General features: G+C 37.8%; 1 protein-coding gene and 2 long non-coding RNA genes across 4 annotated transcripts in view; 1 reads left to right on the top strand and 2 right to left on the bottom strand.

Moving 5' to 3' along the window:
* Positions 1-12,020, bottom strand: part of LOC126876932 (omega-amidase NIT2-A-like) — a 142,407-nt gene extending 130,387 nt beyond the window's left edge. The window contains exons 1-4 of one of the 2 annotated variants that reach the window (XM_050639797.1): positions 11,729-12,020; positions 11,160-11,328; positions 10,652-10,885; positions 10,145-10,500 (exon numbers count right to left, since the gene is read on the bottom strand). In XM_050639797.1, the coding sequence (XP_050495754.1) occupies positions 10,752-10,885; positions 11,160-11,328; positions 11,729-11,812 (387 nt within the window). In that variant the 5' untranslated portion in view covers positions 11,813-12,020 and the 3' untranslated portion in view covers positions 10,145-10,500; positions 10,652-10,751. Of the gene's footprint in view, positions 1-10,144; positions 10,501-10,651; positions 10,886-11,159; positions 11,329-11,728 lie in introns of those variants that run through there. The other variant, XM_050639798.1, reaches the window with a different exon arrangement.
* LOC126876934 (uncharacterized) overlaps positions 1-27,962 on the bottom strand; it is a 54,916-nt gene that overhangs the window by 23,671 nt on the left and 3,283 nt on the right. The gene's annotated exons all lie outside the window — the stretch shown is intronic.
* LOC126876933 (uncharacterized) lies at positions 1,371-8,628 on the top strand. Its single transcript, XR_007694626.1, has 2 exons — positions 1,371-2,425; positions 7,333-8,628. It is a non-coding gene; the product is annotated as an uncharacterized LOC126876933 (long non-coding RNA).

The following is a 27,962-nucleotide window of genomic DNA, read 5'->3' as shown; positions in this document are numbered from 1 at the left end:
GGAGTGGCAATCGAGAGGCCAGAGTATGTGAGCCGAAAAGTGTGTGTGTGTGTGTGTGCAGGACCGAGCAGGAATGCATTGGCGAGGTTCAGAGTTGATCGAGACGTCGAAGCATAGAGTCGTTAGAATTGAGTTGCGAGTGTTGTCGAGTGTTAGAGTTGCTAGTGAGAGAGAGAGAGAGAGAGAGTTACCAAATAGTTGTCAAGTTATTTGATGTAAATACGAGCGTTGCATTTAGTTTTCCTGTTAATCAAACATCGTTTCTCTGTCTAACTAATATCTGTATTTTCAATCCATTATTAATAAATTATAATTAATCGGACAAAATTACACCTTTAATATATTCCGATATTACAATAACTTACTTTTTTCTACGTCAATGGACACGAAAGACGTTGAGTGAGGAATTAGAACAAGTGTGGATCGTTGGAAACCACTATGCTGCGGTCTACCATTCGTTTTACCCTATATATACCACGGAACAAAGGATAATTTTCACCGGCTTCATCAAGAGCACATTTTCTAAGCTTTATTACTTATTATTACACCCATTATATTATATTATTACGATATTATCTAATTAATTGTTGTTTATTTATTTTGATGCTTATATTAACTGTTATTTGAAACATACTTTCAACAACGTAATAAATACAGAGTAAAGGTTAATGAAATTTTAAACAGCTTTTTCCAAAAGAACATGTTATATCCGTGTAAGGACTATAACACTTCTGTTTCCTCGTCATGAGAACTTTATGACGCAATAAAAACTGTTGTCCTTGAAAATTATACTCCAGATCAATTTTGTAATCCATTTTTTCTAACAGATCACCATCTCCCACGGCTATAACAAGTAAGTTTTTAACACTCTATACACATAGAAAACACGTATTGATTACGATTCTGCTGATTAAAACACGGAACGTCAATATATTTATTCACTATGCCAACACAGATAACATTTACCACTGACGAATATAATATATATTTGAAAGGATGGAAATTTTATTTAACCGACTATATGACCATACTCGGTTAAGTATCAACAGCGACTATCTATCAAAAAGATTAAAAATTTTAGCCATGTGATTTGGTCCCTTAAAGCGGGGATTTTAGAAGTAATATTTTTATAATAAAAGAATTCATGAAAAAGTTGTATTATCATACAACTAATGATAAAATGATCTGGTTCTTCGTTATATAATGTTCTAAAATTTGTCGTATATATAGGATGTACAAACCGTGATATCAAGGTATCAGTTCTTCCTTCCCAAGGGACAGTTTCATTAAAATTCTGATAGAATTAAAAATTAATTATTAATATTCTAACAATCATATGTGTTAAATACATTATAGTCAACGATATATACCTGAGCGAATGTAGGGGTGATTCCTTGATAATTATAAATGTCATCAGCCCACATCATTGTGCCACTTCTTTGTACTCCAGCCTCTAGATTAACAGCCTAAACAAACATACAAAATTTTATAGAAGCTGTACAAAATATAGTATATATGCGCAATATTGAAGCGTTCAAGGGGATATAAAGGTAATGTACATCACATACACGTGTACTCTCATTCAACAAAATACAATTAGATTTAATAGTATAAGCTCTTTTATTCATCATAATAGATTGGAAATTTAAGTGTCTTACGAGGGTGAGTAAAAAGTTACCCGCTCTGTCGGTGTAGAATTTATTTTAAGCAATTGTCAAAAAAGACATACATCATTTTTTGACATAATCACTCGATTTCTGTATACACTTTGTCCATTTGCCGAAGGACCTTCGTATTTTCTCATTAAAAAATGTTTTGGGCTGAGCTGCGAACCACGAATGCATCGTCGTCTTCACCTTTTCATCAGCTTTTTCGGCATCCATCTCGCACAAACTTTTTAAAATCCAAATCTGTCGTGCACTATTGCATAAGCAGAGCCGTGGCTGATTTGCAAATGATTTGCCACATTATCCAGTGTCACTCGTCTATTCCATAGAGCATAAGTTCATGAGCACGTTCAATGTTGTCATCGTGGATGTGGACGGGCGTCCAGCTGTTTTTTCATAACACTTGTGCGATCTTCTTTGAACTTTTGTGCCCATTCAAACACACTTCGTGACAAAACACTTTCTCCATAATGTGCATTAAATCTTTGATAAATATAGGCATCAAACATAACCTCCGACCACAAGAAACGAATCACAGCATCCTGCACTGTTTTCCTGCAAATCACCATTGCAAAGCGCCATTACTCGCGCAACGGTCACAAACGAATTGACGTAACACAAAGAAACCTGCGCAGCAGCACTGAACAGATATTGACGTCATACGAAGAGTGCAGATGGATCAATACGGTCGACAGAAGTTTTAACTATCTGGAGTGCGGATAAATTTTTACTGAGAGTCGTATAGGAATCTATAATCTGTAAGTACACCTTTGGCTGAATGGAAATTTCTCTTACATATAGTCAAAAATGCAGAAACTGTGTATTGAATTGGAAAGTGATAAAAAATAAGTGAAGTTTCGAGGTTGCATGTGATTGCATGAGTACACAGGACGTTTTTAGCGAATAAAAAATAATTTTGAAAGACACGAGACTTATCTTGTATTTTATGCACTCTCTGTGTCCGAATTTCCAGAAGCTCTCTATCTTATGAAGTGTTTTAGATTAGCCGGAAAATTTTGTACGTACGTACAAGAAGTATACGATCTAAGTGGAATATTCCATTATTCTCTTGATACAACAGAAACGAAATTTACAGAACTTCTCAGAAAGTTGGTTTATTATTACCAAATTTATAGAATTAATATACGTTTATCATCTTTACATACCTAAGTCGTGGAGGTTTATCGTGCGTAAAAAATTAGTGTCGTTTCAAAGTTACATTTCGTACATTTTAAGCCTATAATTTGTAACGTACAAAACAATGTAAATTTGAGCTGTTTCTTATCTCCACAATAAGAAAATCCAACTTTACGTTTTTTGCACAATGATATTTATGGAACAGTAATATCATATTATTGCATCGCTTGGAGAATGAAGTCAAGGTACGATGTGACCCTAGTGTAAACGCTGGGATACCCAGCTGTGCCGCACTTATAAGCATAAGACACAATACCTATTAAATACGAGGTTAATTCATGTTGTATCAGCAGTGGTCCGCCGCGGTCAGCCTGAAAGGATCGTTAAATTTTTAATCAAAGATACTGAAATATATCGATCGAATTGTATTGAAATTATACTTATATACAGTAATAATCTTCTATTGATTTGTGTATTGAAATACTCCAATTTATAACGTACATGTTATATGTATTTTGAGCAAAACTAAGATTAGAAGGAAATTAGATTAAATACCATAACGAGGTGTGAGAAGTGGGCAAAACTATTAAATTGTGTTTATCTATTATTTTTAATGTTTAAGACGTCGATTTGATGTTAATTCGAATTGACGTGTCTTCAGATACCGTATAGTTTGTAGTAACTCTGTAACTTAATTACAAAAAATAAAAAAATAAATGAAAATGCAGGAAACGAATGACCAAAAGTATGAGAAAGAATTGTACACGCTTTATGACACAATATATGTGTACAGTAAGAAATTTCAGAATATAATACTTCAGTAATACTCAATAGCATATATATATATATATGTTGGATCGTCACTGGGAATGGGGTTGTGGGCGTCAAATGAATCTTCTCGAGGATTAGCCATTGATACGGTACACACAGACGTAGTTTATTGCAATGATAGAGTTATTACAGTCTTAACAATTGATCACGGCGGTTCGGCACTCGCAACACTAGTGACGATGCTCTCGGGCTCAATAACGAATCCGCGGCCAACGGGATGACAACAGAACGTACTCACAAAGTCTAAGTCTGAAAATAATCACTAATCGCGAAGGCGTTACTCCTTAATCGATGAGATCGCGAGAAAGAATGTCTTTCCCGTCCCGATGATGCCACGGAGGAAAACTATAATGGGATGTGTCTAAGGACACGAGATCATCGGATTCGCCGAGAAAAGCCTTCGTTCAGAAAGTAAGGGAAATTGACGTTGCTGCTAATTGGTCAATCTCCATATCGGTGGTTAGAAAAAGATGCTAGCCGCCCTCGAGGGAAAGTTGCTAGTGTGAGACGCCGCCCGTTGAAAAATATGTCTCCCCTTTCTTCCCGTAGTTGGGACAAAGACCGTTTGTCTGCTTGAAGGACTTTAGTTGACTAAATCTTAAGATTTATAACGGCCCCTCGAGCTAGCCGAACATGTACTGCGGAGACGCATCGACATCTGGCAATCATCTTACTCGAAGAATACGGTCTGCGTGTGACGAGCCACGGGACAGAAACCGTTGGAATGTTTACTGTCGCGTGTCGCCACGAATATTTCTTTTAAGGAGAGCTATAGAATTACTTCATACCTTTGTTAGACAAAGCGTTCATCCCTTGACCGCGGCTACGTTGGGCGACAGACTGTCACCTCGAGCCAAAGCTCACCGTCACTAATCTCGAACAATTACAATCGGATTGAATAACTACAATAGTTTAGTTACAGTTATAGTAGACTTTAGATTGCAATGTTGCGGGGCTATCCCAAGGTTCCGGTGTCCTTTCATCTCCGACATATATTTAACTATATATATTAACTATATATTTTCCCTAGGAACAGTAAGATTTTAACGATACAACTCTATCAAGAGATCTTAATGTCATAAACGGTATCGAAACTTCGTAATTCATATTGTTAAGGAAGAAAATATTGGTAATCTCCTCAAACGACGAGCGCGTGATATTCACAATTAGAACTCGATATCTTAGCTTCTTATAATATCCTAATAAAATGTTATTTATCGATTACAATTGTCCTGTCGTATTTTATTGTGTTTGCTTTATAAATGTGAACTTTATTCAAAAAGAGTTCATCGATATAACGGTATTGAAGAGAACTACTCGAGAAACTATATCTAGCCCTTGGATGGAGGGATTGCTTGCTTCTTACAATCGAATAATTGGAGTGTAACTAGAAACACGAACGGTAATTTAGCAATGGAGAAGAACTTTAGAACGACAGCAATTTTCTTCTTGTTTCTTTGAGAAAGGCACCGTTCATTTTATGTTTGACGAGAATGGGGTTGTTGGACGAATTTGATTACAAAGGAAAGATCTTTAACAAATATTCTTCCCATTGATACATTCCTATATTTTTGATTTAATTATTTGAAAATGCAATTTTGCATATACCTATGTGCAATTATATACTATAATCGCAGGCGTTTCTTTAAAATGATGTATTATTGAAACAAGGCAAAATATCGTCAAATTCTTCTAGATTCAATTTCTCAAAAGAATGGCTCTATTGATTAACCAAACATAGTTCCCATAAGCATATACGTACTTCTCAGAAAAGATAGTTATATCTAGATCAATATTACTCCCCACAGTGACCTATCTGTCAAAGAAAAAAAGGACACATCAAGTATTAAATCATACTACTATTACGTCCACTATCTCTACAAATCCTCCACTCTTGGAAAAGTCTATCTTATTCAAATGTAACGTAACTCAAATTAAATCTTTTCCATCATCATAAATACGAAACATTTATAAATTATCATCTTCGATTATTTACTCAACATCTAGCTAACAAAATCTTCTCCATCGCCGTACCCCTTAATCCTGACCGCGTACAATTAACGTATGAATAGTTAATTTATTGAAATTTAAACGACCATTTTACGCTACTTGTACTCGAATGATTTTAGGATCTTGCTGTATCTCTTGCACAGTGTTATACTGACAGGCGAGAAACATAGAAACGTAACTTCCGATCCACTGATTTACCCTAAACACACGATGATAGGTTATACGGTGGACGCAATACAGAAGCGTTTCCGATGCAATTCGAAGGTGCGTTGTTACAATGGAGTTCATCGATCCATAGTGACTATTTCCCCGCCAACTACAGCCTGTAATAACGGAATAGCCAATAAAGTATATCCTGTCGATTTAATCGTTACCCCCACGGTGCACCGCGCGCACGGAGATCGGATCGGTGATTTTCACGTGATGTTTCGCAAATCGTGAGGCGCTCGCGTGATTCGCGCGTTTTAAGCGTTCCCGCTCTTCCCGTCCGATAGAAAGAGAAAGGGAACAGGGGGTGGAAGGAAGAGGGAAGATACGTGATGCGGGTTCAACCTGCCGCGGGAACCTTTAAAGAAGGTCGGTGCAACGGGAGAGATGTAATTTTAATAAATTGGAGAACAAGTCATTGTAAAAGATTGATATTCAGATGTTGGAGATGCAGCAGATTTACAACTCGCTGGAATTAAGTTAGTTAAGGCGTTGAAAACCTAACGTCTTTTCAAAGGCGTTTGCCGCGTTTCTTTTCAAATCAAAATACATACATACGATACGTACAATGTATGCGCCTAAAGTTTTAAAGTTAATTTCTATTCAAGGAATGGCCTGTTTTATTATAGATTTAGGAAATTGAAAAGAAGCAATTGCTTGTTTCTAAGAAAGAATCGCGAGAAGTACAGTTAGAAACTGTATTGTGAATCACTTTTCCTGGTTTCCGTAACGAGGAAGTGAAAAAAAAAAAAAAAAAACGCAGACAAGTCAGCGTTTACCGCAGCTAAATGGAAGATACGCAGGTACGAGTCGTTACAGTTTTGTCGTTGCAACGATTCCCGCTGCGTAATTTGATAATGAACAGTTGAAAAATAGCAGCGTTGTATCCGTACTCTTTAATATCCCATTATATGGAAGTTAACGACCGGAAAATACACCGCTCGACTACTTGAAGGAAGTAGCTCATGAGCAAGTCTTTTGTATCCTCGCAATGGTATAATTCCTGTAACGTCTCGTTCTCGGAGGATTTATTTCGTTGATTTGTACTTGTTTATTGCTTTTGTGTTTTCATGAATGGAGCATGTCGCATGCGAATCGTAATATGGTTTTAATGGCGTTTCGACTTCAATGATATCAGCGGCTGATTGCGCTTCCCGTAAGAAGCTTCCAATCATTATGTATTTTAGGAACAACAGATAAGGATATTTAGAGAACGAATTAATTATTCAATTGTTCGCGCAAGAAATACCTGTCTCTTTTTCGAAAGTTATAAATGCTGTTTTCAAAGAGTTCCTTAGCTCACCATAAACCAGATAAGAATCTTTGGTTCCATCTAGAAAAAGAAACCTTCAGATCAAACCGAAAGGGGTTCGGATTATATTTTCTAATCGTATTTGTATATTTCTTTTTACGGTCAGCTTGTCATCCACGTACAATCGAACAGAGAGTCCATTAATTATTTCCCTTCGACTTGTTTCAGGGGGAGCATCTCGGAAGCCATGCCGGCTGACGAGTTCGCTGGAAATCGAAACAGAAGCAAACCAAGACTGCAACCACCTTAACGAACCGCTATTATCACTGGCAAGGTCATCGGGCAGACCGGATCTAATCATGCTCACGCCGACCATGCTTCCTGTGCACTCGTTCCTCTTTCTTAACGACGTCAACCAGAAGATCGGGTGGTAAAAAATTCGAAATCGAGTTGATTGAAAATCTCAAGGAATATTAAAAAAAAATACGAATAAACAATTTGATATAGAAATCATCCATTTTGGGCAAAGAAAAGAAACAATCAGAAAAAGGAATAACCACAGAAGCTCTGAATTTCATTGCTTCCTAATGGTACTTCCTTGGATATTTTTACATTCTGGAGGCGTGAACGAACTCTGAAAAACAGAAACGACTTCTATCGGATGATCGAAAGAACTACCTGGACACTGAGTATAATTATTCACACGTGCGGATGCCATTTCCGGCATGTTTCTCCATGAAGAAGGTCAGCTTCAGTTTTTGCCACTTGTAGATAGAAGTTGAAGTGGCGGACGTCTTAACGAGGTTGCTAGAATGTCAAAGAAATAGATGAGGGAAATATTATGAAGATATATTTATGAATATCTAATTGAGCATTTAATTAAGAACTTAATCGAAAGACCAAAATAAGTTGGTTCTTGAGACCAAGTACCTATCTAAGTATAATAGTCTTTTGTACTTACGGTTTAGTAAGAGGACTCGAGTAAAACGATTACTCGTTAAAAGGAACAATAGAATAATCATGCCTCCGCAGACGGTGGTCTCTGCTTTCATGCCTCATCGCGGAGAATCTCAGCGAAAAAAGTATCCCGAAGCGTGAGCTGAAAGGTGGCTATGTAGGCTGCCTAGTGAATGCCGTCGCCATGGTGGAGCTGGCGTGTAGCAACTCCCTAAGTCCAGGAATCTAATCCCGCGTCAGAAAGACAAAATTCGCTACGGAGAAAAGTAAACAAAAATATATATATAGGAAAGAAGAGACAAAGATTAAAGATCGTTAAGAATTAAAGGTAATTTAATGATAAAAGGGAGAAAGAATTGTGTAAAAATTCTACTGGGAAAGAAAAGAAAGAAGAAGCCTCCAACGAGAAAGACGTGCTCAGAAGCGAGTCCCGCGTAGCGCCATGTAGAGGAGCAGGAAGAAAATATTGGTAATCTCCTCGAACGACGAGCGCTTGATATTCACAATTAGAACTCGATATCTTAGCTTCTTATAATATCCTAATAAAATGTTATTTATCGATTACAATTGTCCTGTCGTATTTTATAGTGTTTGCTTTATAAATGTGAACTTTATTCAAAAAGAGTTCATCGATGATTATCCATTACAGGTTGTTAATAAACCTGAATTATGCACAAAGGAATTGCCGTTAATAACTTAAGATTCTCTGCCCGTCGTACAGGGTACATATAGTAATTATTCTCGACGATCGTAACGTTTAAGTCCAATTCGAGCTTATAGTCCCATGCGAGTTAATCAACGACAATAGTTTGAATTTCTATTTGTTCGTTTGTCGTCTGTTTATACCCGGAGCACCTGCTGTAAACCAATACAAAATTTATTAGATCTATAAATAACACATATAAAACTTATTAATTTATAATTAATATAAAATAGGAGAGCACGAAACTTCCTATTTTATGGATATGTTAAATCTTCGTAAAAAAAAATACCATATCATTAGTATCATTTTAATCGTTCTAAAGGATTTAGCTGCATAAAGCTGTGACCCTTGGAAGAATCGATGTTCACGCGTAACAAATTGAAATTGTGCGAAGGTTCCGGTACGAACATCACAAGCGTCGATACCAGGGGCACAGGCACATGTTCTGGGTTCATTATATATTTATAAAGGGCTGACGATTCAGTGGATGGTCCGGGTAAATTTAAATTGTAAATGAACGCATTGCTGGTTCCAAGTAAAAGCCTGGATAAGAGAGGATATGGTATGAGAGTCTGTCGTGGAAAGGGGAACAGGCCGCTTTTATTTGTAAAGTTTGAATCTCCTCGATATTGAAGATGTTGAAGCTGCAAGTATGTATTTCATTTTAATCCATTCGAGACCGAGATTTAATTGTAAGACGATACCTAGGTGTCGGTACGATCTGAATGTTTAGTTAGAATGATTCTGTGTTTAACTCTATCCTTTTCATACTTTGATTTTAAATCGATGACAATCTTAAATAGTATGCCTCATATTTTTAAAATATAAAATTATATACTATGTTATTCTATAATGTATTATGTACAGTCATATATATATATATATAATAATTCTATATTGAAAAAAATATGAAATTAACATGATATATACATTACTACATAAGTTATATATAAAATATGTATACTATACCCTTGCCTACTGACTGATATGAATTTCTTTCGGTCTCGAATGCGTTAAAAGAGAGCGCAAAGAAGTCGAAATTACTTATTGTAATTAGTAAAACGACCTGAGAGGCAGACAGATACAAGAAAGAAGGAATATTATATTAGCGGCATTATCATGTTTTTGCTCTCTTTAAGTCTTTCATCGAGACAGACAATCTACAGGTATTAATCGACCAATTTTTCCAAGCTGATAACTTCGAATTGATGTTTATATATAAGAAGTGTTATGTGTTAATCTGTCCAAATGTTTAAAAGGTGTTATAAATTAAATGTTGTTAAACGATACGTAATTGCCTTTTGATCGTAAATTTTACTATCAAGGGGTCTTTTATGTATGCGTAATCATTGTGAATTATAACAATTTATGTGATCGATATTAAAGGTGTTTAAAAGCATGTATTTTTTTCTATATTATTATTCTCCTATATTATTATCCTATATTATTATAGCATTCCTATATTATTATAATATCTAATTACATGTTGATACACAAGATATACAGATTATTATTTATAACGTTTTGATTTTCTTAATTGAGTCATTCATTCAGTACAAATGATAAGAAATTAGTAATAATTCACAAAAAAAGGATATCGTAGTAGAAATATTATAAAAAAACATTTTCTGTTTTAGTGTAGAGTTACTCCTTCTTACAGACAGTGTCGTACAAATCTGTACGTCTCTGAGAAAATGTAGGTATCTGAGCCCTTACTTCCTCAACAACTTTTAGATCTGATAGAAAAAAGAAACATACGAAGTAATAAGTAATGCTTACTAATAAATTCAACAAATACAGAGGAAGATGGCTAAATCGATAAATTAACGAGACTAAAAATTAATTACATCATGGATCTCTCGCTTTTAATTTTAAGCTGTAAATTACCGATATCGGTGACTGCCATATTCTCTTGAGTTTCCAAATCGTAAAGAATCTTTCCCCAGGGATTGGTCAACTGTGTATGTCCCCATGCGACGTAACTTGCTTAAGGAACACGAGCCGGTGATATGCAGGCAACGTATAATTGATTATCATTCGCTCTGAAACGCTGAAGTAATGACCAGTGCAGTGGTCCAGTGGTCATATTGAATGCCGCTGGATATATCAGCATTTGGCAACCTAACCCAGAGAAGCAGGAAATATGAAGCCACCGAATACCAATTAACTTCGTAGTTGCACGGTTCACATTCCATCATTTCTGAATATGCGAGGACAGTCCTCTTATTGTGCTTTTAATTCTTTTATTTGTTTCATTTTCAGCAAATATACTGGTTTTTTAAATTAAGCTTCTTTTTATACAGAGTTACAGATTATATTAATTTTATATAGAATATATTTAAGAAAGATATTTAATTTTTTGCTAGTTAAGTATTGATCGATTAAGTTACTGTACCTTTGTTCCGATAAATGCGTGCCATTTCCTCGAATCTAATATCATAGCAAATGCCAATACCTATTTTGCAGCCCTTCACATCGAACGTCGTTAGGGAGTTACCAGGACTGAGTGAATCACTCTCTCGAAAAGTAATCTTATTAGGAATGTCGATGTCGAATAGATGTACCTAATAACATAAAAATGTAGTCGCTAATTCTATTGCTGCAACTTTTGTAATTTAATATCAAAGTTACCAACTCCTAAACTTTAATTATTTTTTATTTAATAACTGACAGCGTTTTTATCACTTTCTTTTATTAAAAAATCCTATCATTTAATAATGTTTAAAAAGGAGAAAAAATAAGTATAATAATATTTTAAGTATGTGAAAAATTTATACAACACAAACACATTACAACAAAAATGGGCGTTTCCCGTATCATAACGTATTTTATAAACCGTAAATTATAGAATTGGTTATAGTATACGTATGTACATATGTATATTCCTAAATTATTCCTAGATAGAGTCACTTTCTTCACCCCAATATTTTCAAATTCAAAGCCATAAAGGAATATATTACTTACCTTTCGGTGTCTTGCTATCAAAGTTCCACCGGGACCCCAAATAGTACAGGTATTGTACAATTTATCGCACTCTATTTCAGGCATCGTACCACCAACTACATAGATGTTGTTTGCTTTAGCTGCGTTCGATAAAGCAACGCTCGTTTCACCATCAGGAATACTCTCGGCGTATTTTGGAAAGTACTCTGCATTGCAATATTTCAATTAATGAAAAATAACTGTCTTTTGTTCCAACCATAAATTAAATTGAAATGTTTGTCAGTTTTTTATTTTTTAAATTATTAAAATAACTATGTTTTATATTTCGACTTAATTAAATATGCAATTACTTAGCTAATAGTATATATAATAAATTGTTTCTACAGGTTCAAAATGAGAAATGAATATTTAGAAATATTTAATTACGACAATGCTATTTGTGTTAGCATTAGTGGCTTGTTACTCAACGACTTTGCTAGTACTTTTTGAAACATAAAGTTAGTTTTCAATTAACGCTTATACTAGAGGCGGAATTACAAATGCAAAATAATTGATAATACTAATTTATAAGTACCTAATTATTAGTATCTTAAAAAATATATTTATACAACAATCACGATAATCATGAAAATGGGGAAATCCTATATTCTCGAATCAATTCACAATTTATTTTGTATATTAATTAGATTCCGCGCTCATCAGTACGTACTCACTGGCGACATCGAGAAAATGTATCGGCAATTCCTCGTACGACCAGAGGATCGGAAATATCAAAGGATATTATGGCGCAGCGCGAGTGGAGGAACAGAAACATATGAGCTTAACACCGTAATACTCTTATAATAGAAATAGAAGCAGTCCTCAATTCCCGCCCGCTAACTCCTATCTCCACCGATCCAAATGATCTCCTAGCCCTCACTCCCGGACATTTCCTCATTGGCGATTCATTAATGTGCTTACGTGATCGAGATTTCAGAGACATTCCATCGAACCGACTCTCCAAATGGCAGCATATCCAACAGGTTAAACAACATTTTTGGAACCGCTGGCATAAGGAGTATTTGAACGAGCTAACCAATCGCAATAAATGGAGCAAGGGTGGACACAGCATCCAAAAGTGCACAATCGTCATCCTCAGAGAGGACAACGTTCCCTCCATGCATTGGCCTCTGGGCCGAGTTATCAAGGTTCATCCAGGCGCCGATGGTGTCATCCGGACAGCTACAGTTCAGACGGCAAAGAGCATTTTGGATCGGGGCGTCAAAAGGCTTGTCCCACTGCCAATTCAACCCGATCTCGAGAAACCCGAACAACTAGCCACCGAGACGAAATAAGATGGGAACTTCAACCACACCTCGCTAGTTTGATCGGTACCCTCTCAACGGGGGGAGAATGTTACGCCATGCGGCTTACCATAGGTCATATTCTTAACTATCGGTCGCGGCACTATAATGTCGGCGACGGATCGTCGTGTCTGCCCGGCAAACAAACATTGTAATGGCAAGAGCATGGTTCATTAAGCACGGCGACTTCCAGAAACGTCGACTCGTGGCCCGTATTTTACCTCGCGTAAAAGAATGTGGCGTGATCCGAACGTAGTGGGGGTCGCCTTCCAGAAAAAACGAAAAAAATCGAAAGGCGTTCAGAACTTTTCGAGAAGTCGAACCGTCTACACATCTGATATGTCGCGCATTACTTATCAACCAAAACGCAGTTACATTTTTTTTTTGTTCCATTTATATCTTTCTAGTTAATAAGTTGTTGAAATAAACATTAATTTATTTGTGTTAATTCTGTGGAATTTCATTGAACTACCCTTATTATCATAATCGAAATAAGGGGATCGATCAGTTCGTGGCGTCGATTATTTAATCGTAACGGGAACTTACAACTCTCGTTGACGTGCTATCTCGCGATTGCGTCTCTCCGCGAACGGTTGAAACATTTTCGAGCTGAATCACGTGCCAGTGAAGAGTGCACTTACCAGTGACCACACAGTGCCACGTGACTTTATCAAGACCAGCAGCGGGAGCGGGAGCAACCACTACTGCGAAACCAGTGACGTCAGGCGCGTCATCTTCGAAGAAGCACATCCCATTGGCAAGGGAACACAACCACGCAGCCTTCCGCCGCAGCTGGACAGTCATCAACGCAACGAATTTCACAACTTAATAATACAACCGAACGAGTGGCCGTCGGCAAGGAACAAGGCGTTCCTCGCTAAGCATACACGCGACCTCACGCCGCACGATAGTAAGGTAAGCTCGTTCCTTATTTCGACCATCTCCTATCCTCGGCAACGATGACAAGCGAAGATGAACTCATCTCCCTGCGTCGGAGACGAGGCTATTGTAGCGGCCGATTCACATACGTATCGAACCGACTGGACGAGTACGAGCAATCCGAGCGTCAGCAAAACTCCTTGTTAACGAACTACGAGAAACAACTGACCGAAGCTGCGAGTCAATTCGAAGCGATCCAACTCGAGTTAGAAGTATTAGACGAGGAGGAACAAGCGCGCGGCTTCGAAATAAGGAATCAGTACGTCCCGGTAGACATAAAGCTACAAAATCTTCTGAGGAACGCGCAAGCAGCATCGCCGTCGACATCCATAAACCTTCCAACCTGTGCATCATCCGCTAGTTTAAATCCGATAGCCATTAAATTACCAGATCTTCGGCTCCCTACTTTTGACGGAAGCTTAGAGAAATGGAACACGTTTTATGATACCTTTTCTTCCAAAATCGAAAAAAATCCTAGTCTCACGGATATACAGAAATTCCATTACCTGCAGTCCGCCCTGCAAGGAGAAGCAGCCGATTGTTTAAACGCGTTACCCCTTAGTAATGTAAACTACAGTCAGGCTATAGCCGTTCTCAAGGAGAGTTTCGAATGTCCACGATACACAGCTTTCAGTCATTGCATGGCAATAATTGATTATCCAAGGATAACCAAAGAATCTCCAACGGAATTAAGGCGCTTAGTCCACACATTTAAACAACACATATATGCATTGAACAAATTAGGAGAATCCTACCCCGATACCAGTGCTATGCTCAACAGCCTCATCCTCTCGAAAATACCACTAAGTATCCAAAAACAATGGGAAATGACGCTGCCCAATAACGAGGTGCCTCCGTACATTCATTTACTAAACTTCCTAGAGAGATTAGCACGAAGCTCCAGACCGATCACCACGGTCAAACAAACAAGAGAATCACCGGAACAAACTACTCCGGTCCGTCAACGCGCACCATGAGGACATGCACTTACGGCGACACAGGTTACTCCAACATGCCCCACCTGTCAAGGACCACACCCCATTTGGAGATGTGACACCTTCAAAACCAAATCCCTTCGCGAACGCATTCGGGAGGTCAAAAGAGCATCACTATGCCTCAACTGCCTCGGGAAAGGGCACGCAACGAAGCATTGTTTCGCAGGATCATGTCGCGTATGCGGAGAATGACATCATACAATGCTGCATAGGACAAAACGCCATTCAGGGTCTCGTTCCAGCAAGTCCAGCCCGAAATCTTCCCCATCAAATAGCCGATCCACAACACCTTCTTTGCCACCCTACGTATCACCCACTCGTCGCAAAAAGCACACAACAGACCACAGATCGGAAACACCACGAATAGCCGCGACTCCAAGTCCACCGCCCAGTGACAGACGAACACATAACCAATGACGCCGACGATCGACGACTCCGTTGATGACCGAACATATCAGACCAATAGCATCCGAATTATTATCCAATGATCTAATCATCACAGCGCAGATTAACATTTTGAATGATAAACAGCAACCAATCCGATGTCGAGCGTTGCAGTATCTTGAGGTCGCGATAGATGGTTTCGTTGGTAACATACCAAGGTGCGTCTATTAAGGCTCTTAGCGTTTTCGATTGGAATCGTTGTAGTATTTCGATGTTGGAGTTACTTGGACAGCAACAGCTGGTGATACTGTCATACACCTCCATTTATAAACTTTCGAAAATCGATGTGACCTTCAAACTTTAGTGTATTCTGTTTCACAGCACAAAATGTTTCCGAAACGTACGTTTATTGTTACAATAAACTTGACTAGTGGCTCTGAAATACTATCCTTGAAAAAACAATGGGGAAATTGGAGCAAAAGCAGAAGGAAATAAACAAAGACCTTGTTGGTTCGTAAAAATAAAATATGCTACAGGAAAAACTTTTTCCAACGGATTGAGATGCGACAAGCTTTAAAAGCTATGACGCGAATCGAGCGTTTGTCTACAAGAGCGCATTTTCGGTGGATATATATGTCGGAATGACATTGGGGATAGGGTTGTCGGTGTTTGAGGAGTCTTCATTGAAGGTAGCCATCGTTGCGGTGTAACGAAGATACGATTTATTGACACAGGTATGAATAACACAGGTTTGACAATCTACCACGGCGGTGAGATGTCCGCGACACTAGTGACAATGGTCTCCGGTTCGATAACGAATCCGCGGCCAACGGGATGACCGATGGGCGTTCTCGCTGAATCTAAGTCTGACTCGTAAAAATAATTGCTGAGCGTAAAGACGTTACTCTTTGGTCGACGGAAGCGCGTAAAAGAATGCCCGTCCCGTCCCGATGATGCCACGGAGGAAAACTATAATGGGGTGTGTCTAAGGACACGAGATCATCGGATTCGTCGAGGAAAGCCTTCGTTCAGAAAGTAAGGGAAATTGGCGTTGCTGCTAATTGGTCAATCTCCATATCGGTGGTTAGAAAAAGATGCTAGCCGCCCTCGAGGGAAAGTTGCTAGTGGGAGACGCCGCCCGTTGAAAAATATGTCTCCCCTTTCTTCCCGTAGTTGGGACAAAGACCGTTTGTCTGCTTGAAGGACTTTAGTTGACTAAATCTTAAGATTTATAACGGCCCCTCGAGCTAGCCGAACATGTACTGCGGAGACGCATCGACATCTGGCAATCATCTTACTCGAAGAATAGGCTCTGCGTGTGGCGAGCCACGGGACAGAAACCGTTGGAATGTTTACTGTCGCGTGTCACCACGAATATTTCTTTTAAGGAGATCTATAGAATTACTCCATACCTTTGTTAGACAAAGCGTTCATCCCGTGACCGCGGCTACGTTCGGCGACTGACTGTCGCCTCGAGCCCAAGCTCATTATCACAACTCTCGAACAATTACAATCGGATTGAATAACTACAATTGTTCAATTACAGCTATAGTAGACTCTAGGTTACAATGTTGCGGGATTATCCAAAATTCCAAAGGCTCCGGTGTTCTTTCATCTCCGACATATAATTATATAATGACTCATTGAAAACCAGCTTTCATTTTTTGTTGATAGTATGGTAAGAAAATGTGAAGTTCGAACGCTTGTAACGATTGCCTGAGTTGCGTCATCCTTGGTTTTAGGAAAAGATAGGGAAGTCACTGAAGGGTGTCGCGGCTTCGATGTCTTTCGTAGCTGCGACGCGGAGGCCTCTCGGTTGTTCTTTGAACAATCGTCAACGTGGACGTACGTCAAAGCGAAACCACGCGAATTCGGCATTTCCGATAATACGGAACACTGTAAACGCGACTGCGTTGAATTCGTTCGATTAATTCCTAGCAGTATCTATAAACAGTGAACTTGAGGCCCCATACACAACTGCATACGCTAGGTTGTAAGAAATAATAGCTATATAAGTATGTGGCGGCACATGAGTTAGAGAACGATGCAAATCGAGAGCGACTCATATTATTGTTTTGCCTCGTGACACTTACACAGTCTTGACGTACATGTAACGTCAACAAATATCTCCAACAGACTCAGGAAACCTGAAACGCCTTGCACACGACACCGACTCCCAAAACAAAGGAATATGAATTCGGCACATAGGCATAAGATAAACGAACATCTAGAAGGGCTGTGTCTTGATCGAGTCTTTCAGTCTTTCGGTAACGGTCAAATCGCACACTTGTAATCCTATTATAAAATAAAGGTACCTCGAACTCTGGTTCAAGAACCCAACATTTTTTTATTATAATTTTCCCATTATTTTTACGTGACATTTTGGCGATCCTGCCAGGATCCATTCGCTTCAGTGTAAACGAAGTTACGATTTCGGTCTACGGACATTATTGAAGATCGAAGGATTCGAACTACTTGTGTTATGAACTTTGCTGTCAATAATTTACCACGGTGGACCAAATCAACGAGGCCACTGTCAGCATAGAACAAATCAACAGAACGAGTTTGACACTCAAACAACACATTTGAACGCGCCACAGAGGAAAACACCGCAAGGGAACCTCATTCTACGAACTTACGTATCAAGGTGAGAAAAGTCGGAATTCTTTTAAACAATATAGAACGCGAAAAGTTAGTTTCTCTAGTAACTCTAGCGAAGAGACAATATGAACAAGAAAGACTCAATAGCCGAGACAAGTTTACCCTCTACAAGTGGAGTCCAAAATAAAACGGGATCACTCGATTCCTCCACCAGAGCAATTTTAGACTTAATACAGAGACAGAACGAAGAATTTCGACAACAATTTAACGAAATAAAGAATGCTTTAAAATTAGCGAACGAAGAAAATAGAAAACGCGCTAACGAAATGGAAATATTAGGTAGAAACCTCTCTCGTGTTAAACTGCCACAAATAAACGTAGAATCAACCGAATTCGGTTCTATGATGACTGACGATGGCGATAATATATCAGTATTAAAACACGATACTAATCCACCTCCACCTATGCCACAAAAGCCACCAACATATGTCCAACCATCCAATCCAACAGCTGCAAACTCTGGAAATCTAAAAGCTGTTTAGTATCTCCGATACTAAACGGAGAAGACGATATAGGTGTAGAAGATTTTATTCGTGAAATAAAAGAAATGAGAATGATGTGTAGCGAACAAACGTTATTATTAAAAATGATCAAAATAGAGAAAATTGTAGGAAAAGCCGCAATGACAATCCACAATATCCATATTAACGAATTCGAAACTCTGTACGAAGGATTAAGACGTAACGTAGCTACTCAAGCATCAGTAAGGGAACACCAAGATCAGTTAAGAGTGATAAAGCAAGGAATAACCGAAAGCGTGCAAAATTATAACATTAGATTTCGACGTGTTTTCAACAAACTTCAATACAGCATTACCAATGAATATAAAGACGAACTAACTCGATGAGCGATGAACGATCGACTATACATGGTTTCTGTGATTGACTATGTAAGAGGCCTTCATTCAGAAATAGGACACGTGCTATTGGCTAATCCCCCCCCCCAAACATTATCGATGCAGAAAAAAAGGCAATGGACGTGGAAAAATACTTTCGCGAAGACAACGCTCGCAGACGGATGACACGACAAACAACCACTCCACCATCTTATCGTAACCAGACGTCTCGTCCAGTAGGTAACCGCTTCACGATTACAAGTAACATGAATAACAAAACTCCACCCACACAAAACATTCTACCAAGAATGAATAATTTTACAAAGCTTGAAAATCGACCATTAAACGAAAGGCCACAAACGAAATGTTTCAAATGCAATCGATTGGGACACCTTGCCAATCAATGCCAAAATTTTCGAATACCGCCTCAAACAAAAGCCCCTTCAGGAATAAACCACATTCAAGAACAATCAGAATTAACAATGCTACCTCAGGAAGATTATCCACAATACGACTACAATTACCAGGACGACGAGGATTGCGATTTTTCGTTGACTCGGGAGCAGGAATCAACTTGCTTAAACGAGGATGCTACCCAGGAAGAACAATAATACCAGACACATAGAAATTCTCCATGGAACATTCCAAATACGAATCCAATTCCAAAATTAAACTAAATTTATTCAACAAAGAGATAGAATTTTCCTTAGTAGATGATAATTTCCCTATCATAGAAGACGGCATATTAGGCTTACCCGGTTTAAATCAATATCGATTCGAACTCTCCAATAAAACATTAAAATTAGATAATAATACCCTTCTGCTGCAGCAAGAAACAACCCTCGCATCGGGAGAAATCGTTCAAAAAATTGTATACCTCGAGGGAAAGCCAACGCCAGTATGCTTTATCAATGGTGGTAAGTTTTCAGTCCAAATTTCTAACATTATTGAAAATATAAACACTGTAGATCAAATCGAAAAATTCAAATCTTTGATTCGACTATCGCACATAGAAAAACCTCTTAGAGAACCTATGTAGTATTTTCGTCTGTACCTACTTAAATTATATTTATCTTATTTTCCTTTAAGCATTCGTGAACGTAGTGGTAATGAACTTCAATGTGTTTAGAATTTTTTGTGAAATTTCCGTACTTTGCTATACTTATCACTCCAGAGTTATCGTCATAAATTTTTACAGGGTTATTGTCTAGATTTACATTGAAGACCTTCATAATTTCTCTAATAGCCATTAATTCACTCACCGCTTCCGATAGAGCTACATACTCTGCATACGTCCAGGCTTTTGTCACACACCTTTGCTTTTTAGATTTCCAACCGATTACATTTCCATACAATTTAATTACATATCCAGAAGTAGATTTTCTATCTAAATGATCTCCTGCCCAATCAGCGTCCACATAACAATCTATCGTTTCACACTTTTCATTCCTTTTCTAATGTAACCTTAAATCTTTAATATTAAATATTTCAATATTTCGGTACAAATATTTCAATATTCGCAAAGCATATTTAAAATGTGTCTCGCTACAACAATCTTGAAATCTACTTAAGATAATTCACACTATAACTTATATTGGGTCTGGTATTTGTACTAATATACAGCAATGCACCAATTAAGTTCTTGTATCCAATGTCATTTCTATTTATCTCAGCGTTTTCTATTTTTAAATTTGTTTCCGTTGGTGTACAGTACAATTTGCTGTTTTGTAATTTATATTTGTTCGCTAATGATTCAATGTATTTCGTTTGGCTTAGTTTCATTTCATTTTTTATATAATCATACTCTATATTTATTCCAAAATATTCTTTCACTTCACTTACATCTTTCATTTTAAATTTATCAGGTAATAGCTTCTTTACATTTTGGATCCTTTTTTTGTTTTTACTACAGATTAACAAATCGTCTACATATATTAGCAAATAAACAACATTTTCCCCCTCTCCATGAGTATATAGGCACAACTCTATGTTATTCTTCTTAAAATCCAATGTCGTCACATACCTATCAAAACACTCATACCAGTCCCTCGGACTTTCTTTTAACCCATAATGCGCTTTCGATAATTTACAAACTCTATTCGTTCCGTCTGCATATCCCTTTGCTTGATTTACATATACCTCCGAACTTACTTCGCCATTTAAAAAGGCAGTTTTTACATCCATTTGCTCAATGATTAATCCATTTTGACAACAATATGATAGAAGAGAAGAGAATATATGTCATCAACGACTACGTTTCTTTGTTGAAATCCTCTTACCACTAATCTAGCCTTATACTTGTCATCTGATTTTCTCGTGTAAACCCATTTTACATCTAATACTTCTTTGCCTTTTACCCTCTCTACCAATTTCCAAGTTTTGTTTTTATAGAGACACTCTATTTCTTTATCCATAGCCTGTTTCCAATCTTCACTATTTTCACAACAAATCGCCTCCTCAAATGTGCAAAGGATATCTACTCTACAATAATTTGCGTGAATCTCACTACTGTTTTCCTTTTCTGGATACCTTACTGGAGTTTTCTTATTACGTGTAGATCTCCTAGGAATCTTTAAGCTTTCAAAACTATTATCATTTTCATCTTCTCTACTTTCTAACTCTTCCTTATTCATGCTGTCCAATAAATAATTATCTTTACTATCATCGCTAACTGCATCGAATGAATTCTCCTCAAAACCGATACATTTTTTGTCTGTTTCTACGACCTCTACATGTCGCTACTGTTATTTTTACACCTAATAGGACTCTCTAACCTACTTCACTATATCCTAACAGAATTCCCATATCTGCCTTCTTATCCCATTTAGAAACTCTTTTTTGTTCTGGCCTTCTTACAAAAACTTTACTTCCATATAGATGTAGATTTTTAACACTTGGTTTTCTCCCGAAGAATATTTCAAAAGGTGTCTTTCTTTCTATAGTATTCGCTAATATTCGATTTTTCAAGTATGCCGCTGTACAAACTATTGCCGGCCAGTACCTTTTATGTACTTTCGCTTCCGCTAACAAGCAACGCGCCATGTCCATCACTGTTCTATTATACCTTTCCGCTGTCCCGTTTAATTCATGTACGTATGTTGGGCAATTATTTATTCTTATACCTTTATCCCTAGCAAATTTATAAATTCGATTATTTAAATATTCTTTACCATTATCGCATCTTAATATTTTTAACCTCTTGCCCGTTAAATTTTCGGCTTCATTTACGAACTGTACGAAAGAATCAAAGACCTCTTTTGATTTTATATAATAGATCCTAGCTATTTTACTATAATCATCGATAAATGAAATAAAATATTTTTCTCCATTGAATCCGGCAGTCTTAAAGGGACCACATACGTCCGTATGAATAATTTCCATTATTTCCCTAGCCTTAGTTCGATTATTTTTGAAAGGTAAGTTATGCATTTTGCTTTCTATACACACCCTACATTTCAAAAGTTCCTTTTCAAATTCATTCGATATGCCAGTCACTAGCTGCTCTTTACCCAAAATATTTAGGTATTTAAAATTTACGTGTCCTAGCATCCTATGCCATCTTTCCTTTTTACTCATATCACTACGTTCGCCACTGTTTACTAAGTGCTTCTTCCTTTCAATATACTTTTCATTTTATATGTACCATTCTCTTTGACCGCTAAAGCTGTAAGTTTATTGTTCTCATCTATTATTTTTGCAATATTTCCTTTTGAAATAACCATATTATTATTATCCGTTAACTTGCCGAAACTAATCAAGTTTGCGGACATTTCTTTCACATAAAAAATTTTATTCATATTTATTTTATTTCGTTTTTCAAATGCTTCAAAATATCTTATAACATTTCATACTTTTGTTGCCTTTATCGATCTATTATCGCCCAAATATATGTCGGGTTAACATTAGAATTAGGGTTAGGGGCGTAAAGCGAATCTTCGTTTGGATTACACGTCGTCGTTATGCAATAGAGAAGACATTGGCTAGTGCAAATACGATTACCATAGAACCGGACAAGTAACCGTGGTGATTAGATACTCGAGAGACTAATGACAATGATCCTAGGTTCAATAACGAATCCGCGGACAACGGGACGGTAGTCGTACGCACTCGCAAAAATCTAAGTCGGATTCTGTGTTAGTATTCGCTGACCGTAAGGAGTTAATCCTTTTTTTTGTCGATGAGACCGCAAGAGAGAATGACTTTCGGTCCCGGTGATACCCCAGAGGAAAACTATGACGGGGTGTGTCTAAGGACACGAGATCATCGGATTCGTCGGGGACATCCTACGTTCGGAAAGTAAGGGAAATTGACGTTGCTGCTAATTGGCCAATCTCCATATCGGTAGTTAGAAAAGGATGCTAGCTGCCCTTGAGGGAGGGTTGCTAGTGGGAGACGTCGTTCGTGGAAAAATAGGTCTCTCCTGTCTTCCCGTAACTGGGACAAAGACTGTGTATCTGTTGAAGGATTTTAGGTAACTAGATATTAGTGTTTATGACGGTCCTCGGGCTAGCCGATCACGTACTGTGGAGACGCGTCGACATCTGGTAAACATCCTGCCCGGAGAATAGGATCTGCGTGTGGCAAGCTACGGGACAGAAACCGTTGGAATGTTTACTGCCACGTGCCGCTACAAATCTTTCTTTTAAGGAGAGCTATAGGATTACTCAATGCCTTTGTTAGGTGGAGAGTTCGTCCCGTTGACCGCGGCTACGTTCGGCGACTAATTGTCGCCTTGAGCCCAAGCTCATTGTCACAAGTCTCAAACAAATACAATTGGTTAGAATGATGGCAAATCGTTTAGTTACAACTGTAGATTTTAATTACAATGTTTTTATGGATTTTCCCGAGGTTTCAGAGAGAAGGCACCGGTGTCCTCTTATCTCCGACATATATATTTACCGGTTCTTTAAGGTCGATAGATTTATCAAAATAATTTACGTCGTTAATAATGTGATCGGTACAACTGCTATCTAATAGGCATGTTATTTCGTTACCACTTATCTCGTTTATCTCGCTGCTGTGTGCTGCGTGCGCTGTTGCCATCCATATGCCTGCTCCTGAGTTGCCATATTCGCTCGTGCCGGCTGCTGATTGACGATGGAAGTTTCCACGCCCCCTGTTCGTATTGCCTTTGTTTCCTCTTCCTCTGCTGCGACCACGTGTTGACCCACGCCGATAACTGTTACTGCTTCCCGCTTGGACGCCATTTTGACACTCTCATGCAAAATATCCCACTCTTCCACATTTGAAGCATCCTTCCTTTTTTGCAGCAAAGGCATTAGTTTTCATTTCTCCTCGATTAGACTTATCTTTCTTTTCCGCTATTTCTATTTTATTCTTCACGCACGCTACCGTTTGTTTCTCTTCTTTCACTGCATCTATTATATCCGCTATGTAGCTATACTCTTCGGGTAACGTATTGTTTTCGCACGTTCGCGGGGAGACGCGATCTCGAAGAAGCGCGCCAACGGGAGTCGTAAATTCCCGTTACGATTTGCTAATCGACGCCGCGAATCGCTCGATCCCTTATTTCGTTTAGGATAATAAGGGTAGTTAAATGAAGGATAACGCTGTTGCTAACAGGTTATTATATATTTTCACAAACCAACAACTTCGGTGTAACACAAAATGAATATTTGTTATGAGATGACTACGAATGAGTGCGACCTGAGTCTCTAGACGGATTATCGCGTATACTGATGGATTTGTCGACTCACTGTATTCGAATTGCTGACCGCTTGACGAGATGCTTGATTGAGACTGACTGATCTTCGGGTGTAAACCTGGTCGAAGGATGTTGACTGTTCGAAGGATGTAAAATCAGTGATGTTCGGAAACGATGCTGTGGCGGAGGAAAGCTAAGGATGGGTGTGTCTAGCGCACGGGACCATCGGATTTGTTGGTGACGATTTTGACTAAGGGAGTGAGGGAAATAGTCTTCGTTGTTAATTGGTTAAACGAAGGGTCTTAACCGCCCTCGAGAGAAAGTGGTTCGTGGGAGGAAAGTTGCATCATACGTGAGAAAAACCAACTTTCCCTTGTCAAGCCGTAGTAGACAAAGGTCTTTAGAAATGCTTTGGAAACAGACGTTTGTTCAGTTTGAAGGACCTCGACTAGGAAATTCCTAAGATTTATGGAAGATACTTGAGACTATTGAGGGTACGCAGTGAGTATCCGAAGACATCTGGTTGCCATCTTGCCCGCGGTGTGTGGCCTGGGCTATGTAGAGTGTTACGCGACGTAACACGTATTTATCATGTAATTCAGCTTTTCCCTCTCACTCACTTTTGCGCCTGCACCTTTTAATTCATTTATTAATTTTTCAAGATCGCTAAAAAACGATGCTGAATCACTGTATTTATCAAGACTTATCTTTTCCAATCTCCTTCTGCACACGATCTAGTGCCGTCGATTCTTTCAAGTACACTTCGTCGAACTTTTTCATTATTTCATACGCTGTTTTTTCTTCCCTAATATATTCTAATTGTCTATTTGAGAAGGCACTGTAAATTATATTTATCGCCTTCAGATCCTTTTTATCCCAGTCTGGATTGTCTGTTTCAGTCTTCACTCTAGTTATAACAATATCACATTCTTTATATCTCAGAAACATTGTTATTCTTTTCTTCCACATACCGTAACCCTCACCATCGAATATCGATAGCATAATTTCCGATCTCTCCATTTTAATTGATTTCCTATTCTTTACTCAAGCGTTCCTACGTGCTTGAAGTACTTTTTCTTTTATTTTATATTCTTTGAACGTTTCTTCCCTTACTAAACTCGCAAGACTAAAAACCACGCACTAAGTAGCTTGCAAAACTAGTAACCACGCTCTGCTACCATGTTAAGGTATAGAGAGGATTCGAAAATACAAATAGTTTACTTTATTTCGCACACAACAGCTATACATATATATATTACACTCTGAAGACTTCGATAACCTTCTTGCACGCACGCTTGTTGTCAATCACCTCCTCTAGATTCTCCTAACAGCCTCCAATCGTCTTTTGTCTCTACTGAGACCTGGACGCCCTCTGACGCTTACACACACATTCACGTGTACAGTGTAAATGTATCATCTACCTAACAAGATCATCAACGTAAAATCCTACCGTCCTCCCGAACATTATAAAACCGAAATAAATAAACAGATGACTGAAATGTTAAACAAAGAGATTATAGAACCCTCCGACTCCCCCTATAACTCTCCTGTCTGGATCGTTCCAAAGAAAATCGACGCATCAGGGAAACAAAAGTGGCGAGTAGTGATTGACTTTAGGAAGTTAAACGAACTAACAGACCAAGACGCGTATCCACTACCTGACATTGACGATATACTATCACAGCTAGGAAATGCGAAATATTTCTCCTCTTTAGACTTATCCTCAGGGTTCCATCAAATAGCCATGGACGAGAATTCAAAGAAATACACTGCATTTAGCACACCACAAGAACACTTCCACTATAATAGAATGCCATTCGAGCTCAAGAACGCACCTGCTACCTTTCAAAGAATGATGGATACCAATTTAAGAGGTTTGATTAACAATCATTGTTTCGTTTATCTCGATGATATCATTATATTCGGGCAATCGATAGAAGAACATACTAAAAACTTAATCATTATATTCCAAAGACTCGGGAAAGTAGGTCTAAGAATACAACCAAATAAATGTGAATTCTTAAAGCCCGAATTAGAATATCTAGGACATGTAGTGACAGCAGATGGAGTAAAACCTAACCCTAAAAAGATAGAAACAGTAAAGAATTTCAAACTACCAAAAAATCCTACAGATGTAAAATCATTCCTTGGGCTAGCTGGATACTATAGAAAATTTATTAGAAACTTCTCTAAAATTGCCAAACCTCAATCTATTTTTAAAGAAGGACATTTAGTATTAATTCATAACGATCATAAAGAACACAAGATAGATACTGAATGGCCAGGGCCATACACCATTGAAAAAGTGAAAACCCCCTTATTATGAAATAATAGTAAATCGCTCGATTAGGAAAATACATGGTAACCGTATTAAACCTTACTTTCCAGGACGATCTTCACCTTCTTCATAGTTAGCTAAGCTAAACGTTATACCCCTTAATGGTAGTTCTATATATCAAGAAAAATTAGCTCATGCATACTTATATAGCGAATCCGTAAACGTAATTATAGGTTTAGACATTAAGGATATATATGCAAAACTCAGCGAAATTAAAAGATTTAGACTAATGTTAACAGAACATTTTAAAAGTGAATGCCCGTATTCCAATGAAATGATTACACGCGCTCGCAAAAGAAATTTAGACAATGTAATCATGCATATTAAATTTATGACACACACTTGTTACCGAAGAGGGTCATTGAATTTTGTTGGATCCATTTCTAGAAGTCTATTTGTAACTCTGGATAACGATAATTTAGAATTAATGAATAAAAATATAGATAAATTTTTTGATGAAAACAATAACTTAAAAACCAATATAACTTACAAAACAAATTTCAAAACTATAGCTTTACCCTTAACTGACAGTCTAGAAGAAATCCTAATAAAAATTGAAAACGCTCCAAAAATCATTAATAATGTATAATCGTATAGAATGCACCTCAATCAAATTTCCAACGAAGTAAACTCTCTTAATTATGAACATAGAATTAGAAGTCTTAAGAAATAGGAACTAAGTGTCTTATAAATTATCAGTTATATTGATCTAGCATTACTAGGAACATATGTATATTTAACAAAATAGGATTATTCGATATTATAAGCAAATGCCTACCTTCCAAATTATGTATTCGCGTATTATGTTGTAAAACCAAAGAAAAAAAAAGACACAGGTATAAGCAATATCTCTAGACCAATAGAGACACCTAGCGCACCTTTAAACACATATTCCACGCCTGAAATACAACCATTACGAGAATTACCTGAAGACACCAATTCAGTCATCCTCGAAGCAAGGCATGTAAGATTCCAAAAGGGCATACAAAAGGAGGCACTACACCGAAAATAAGAGTCTGGAGGACCAGCCGCACTCTAACACTGGGGGAATGTAACGTCAACAAATATCTCCAACCGACTCAGGAAACCTGAACC

This window comes from Bombus huntii, unplaced genomic scaffold (assembly GCF_024542735.1).
Source record: "Bombus huntii isolate Logan2020A unplaced genomic scaffold, iyBomHunt1.1 ctg00000106.1, whole genome shotgun sequence".
NCBI lineage: Eukaryota > Metazoa > Arthropoda > Insecta > Hymenoptera > Apidae > Bombus > Bombus huntii.
This window is presented reverse-complemented; position numbering and strand designations above follow the sequence as displayed.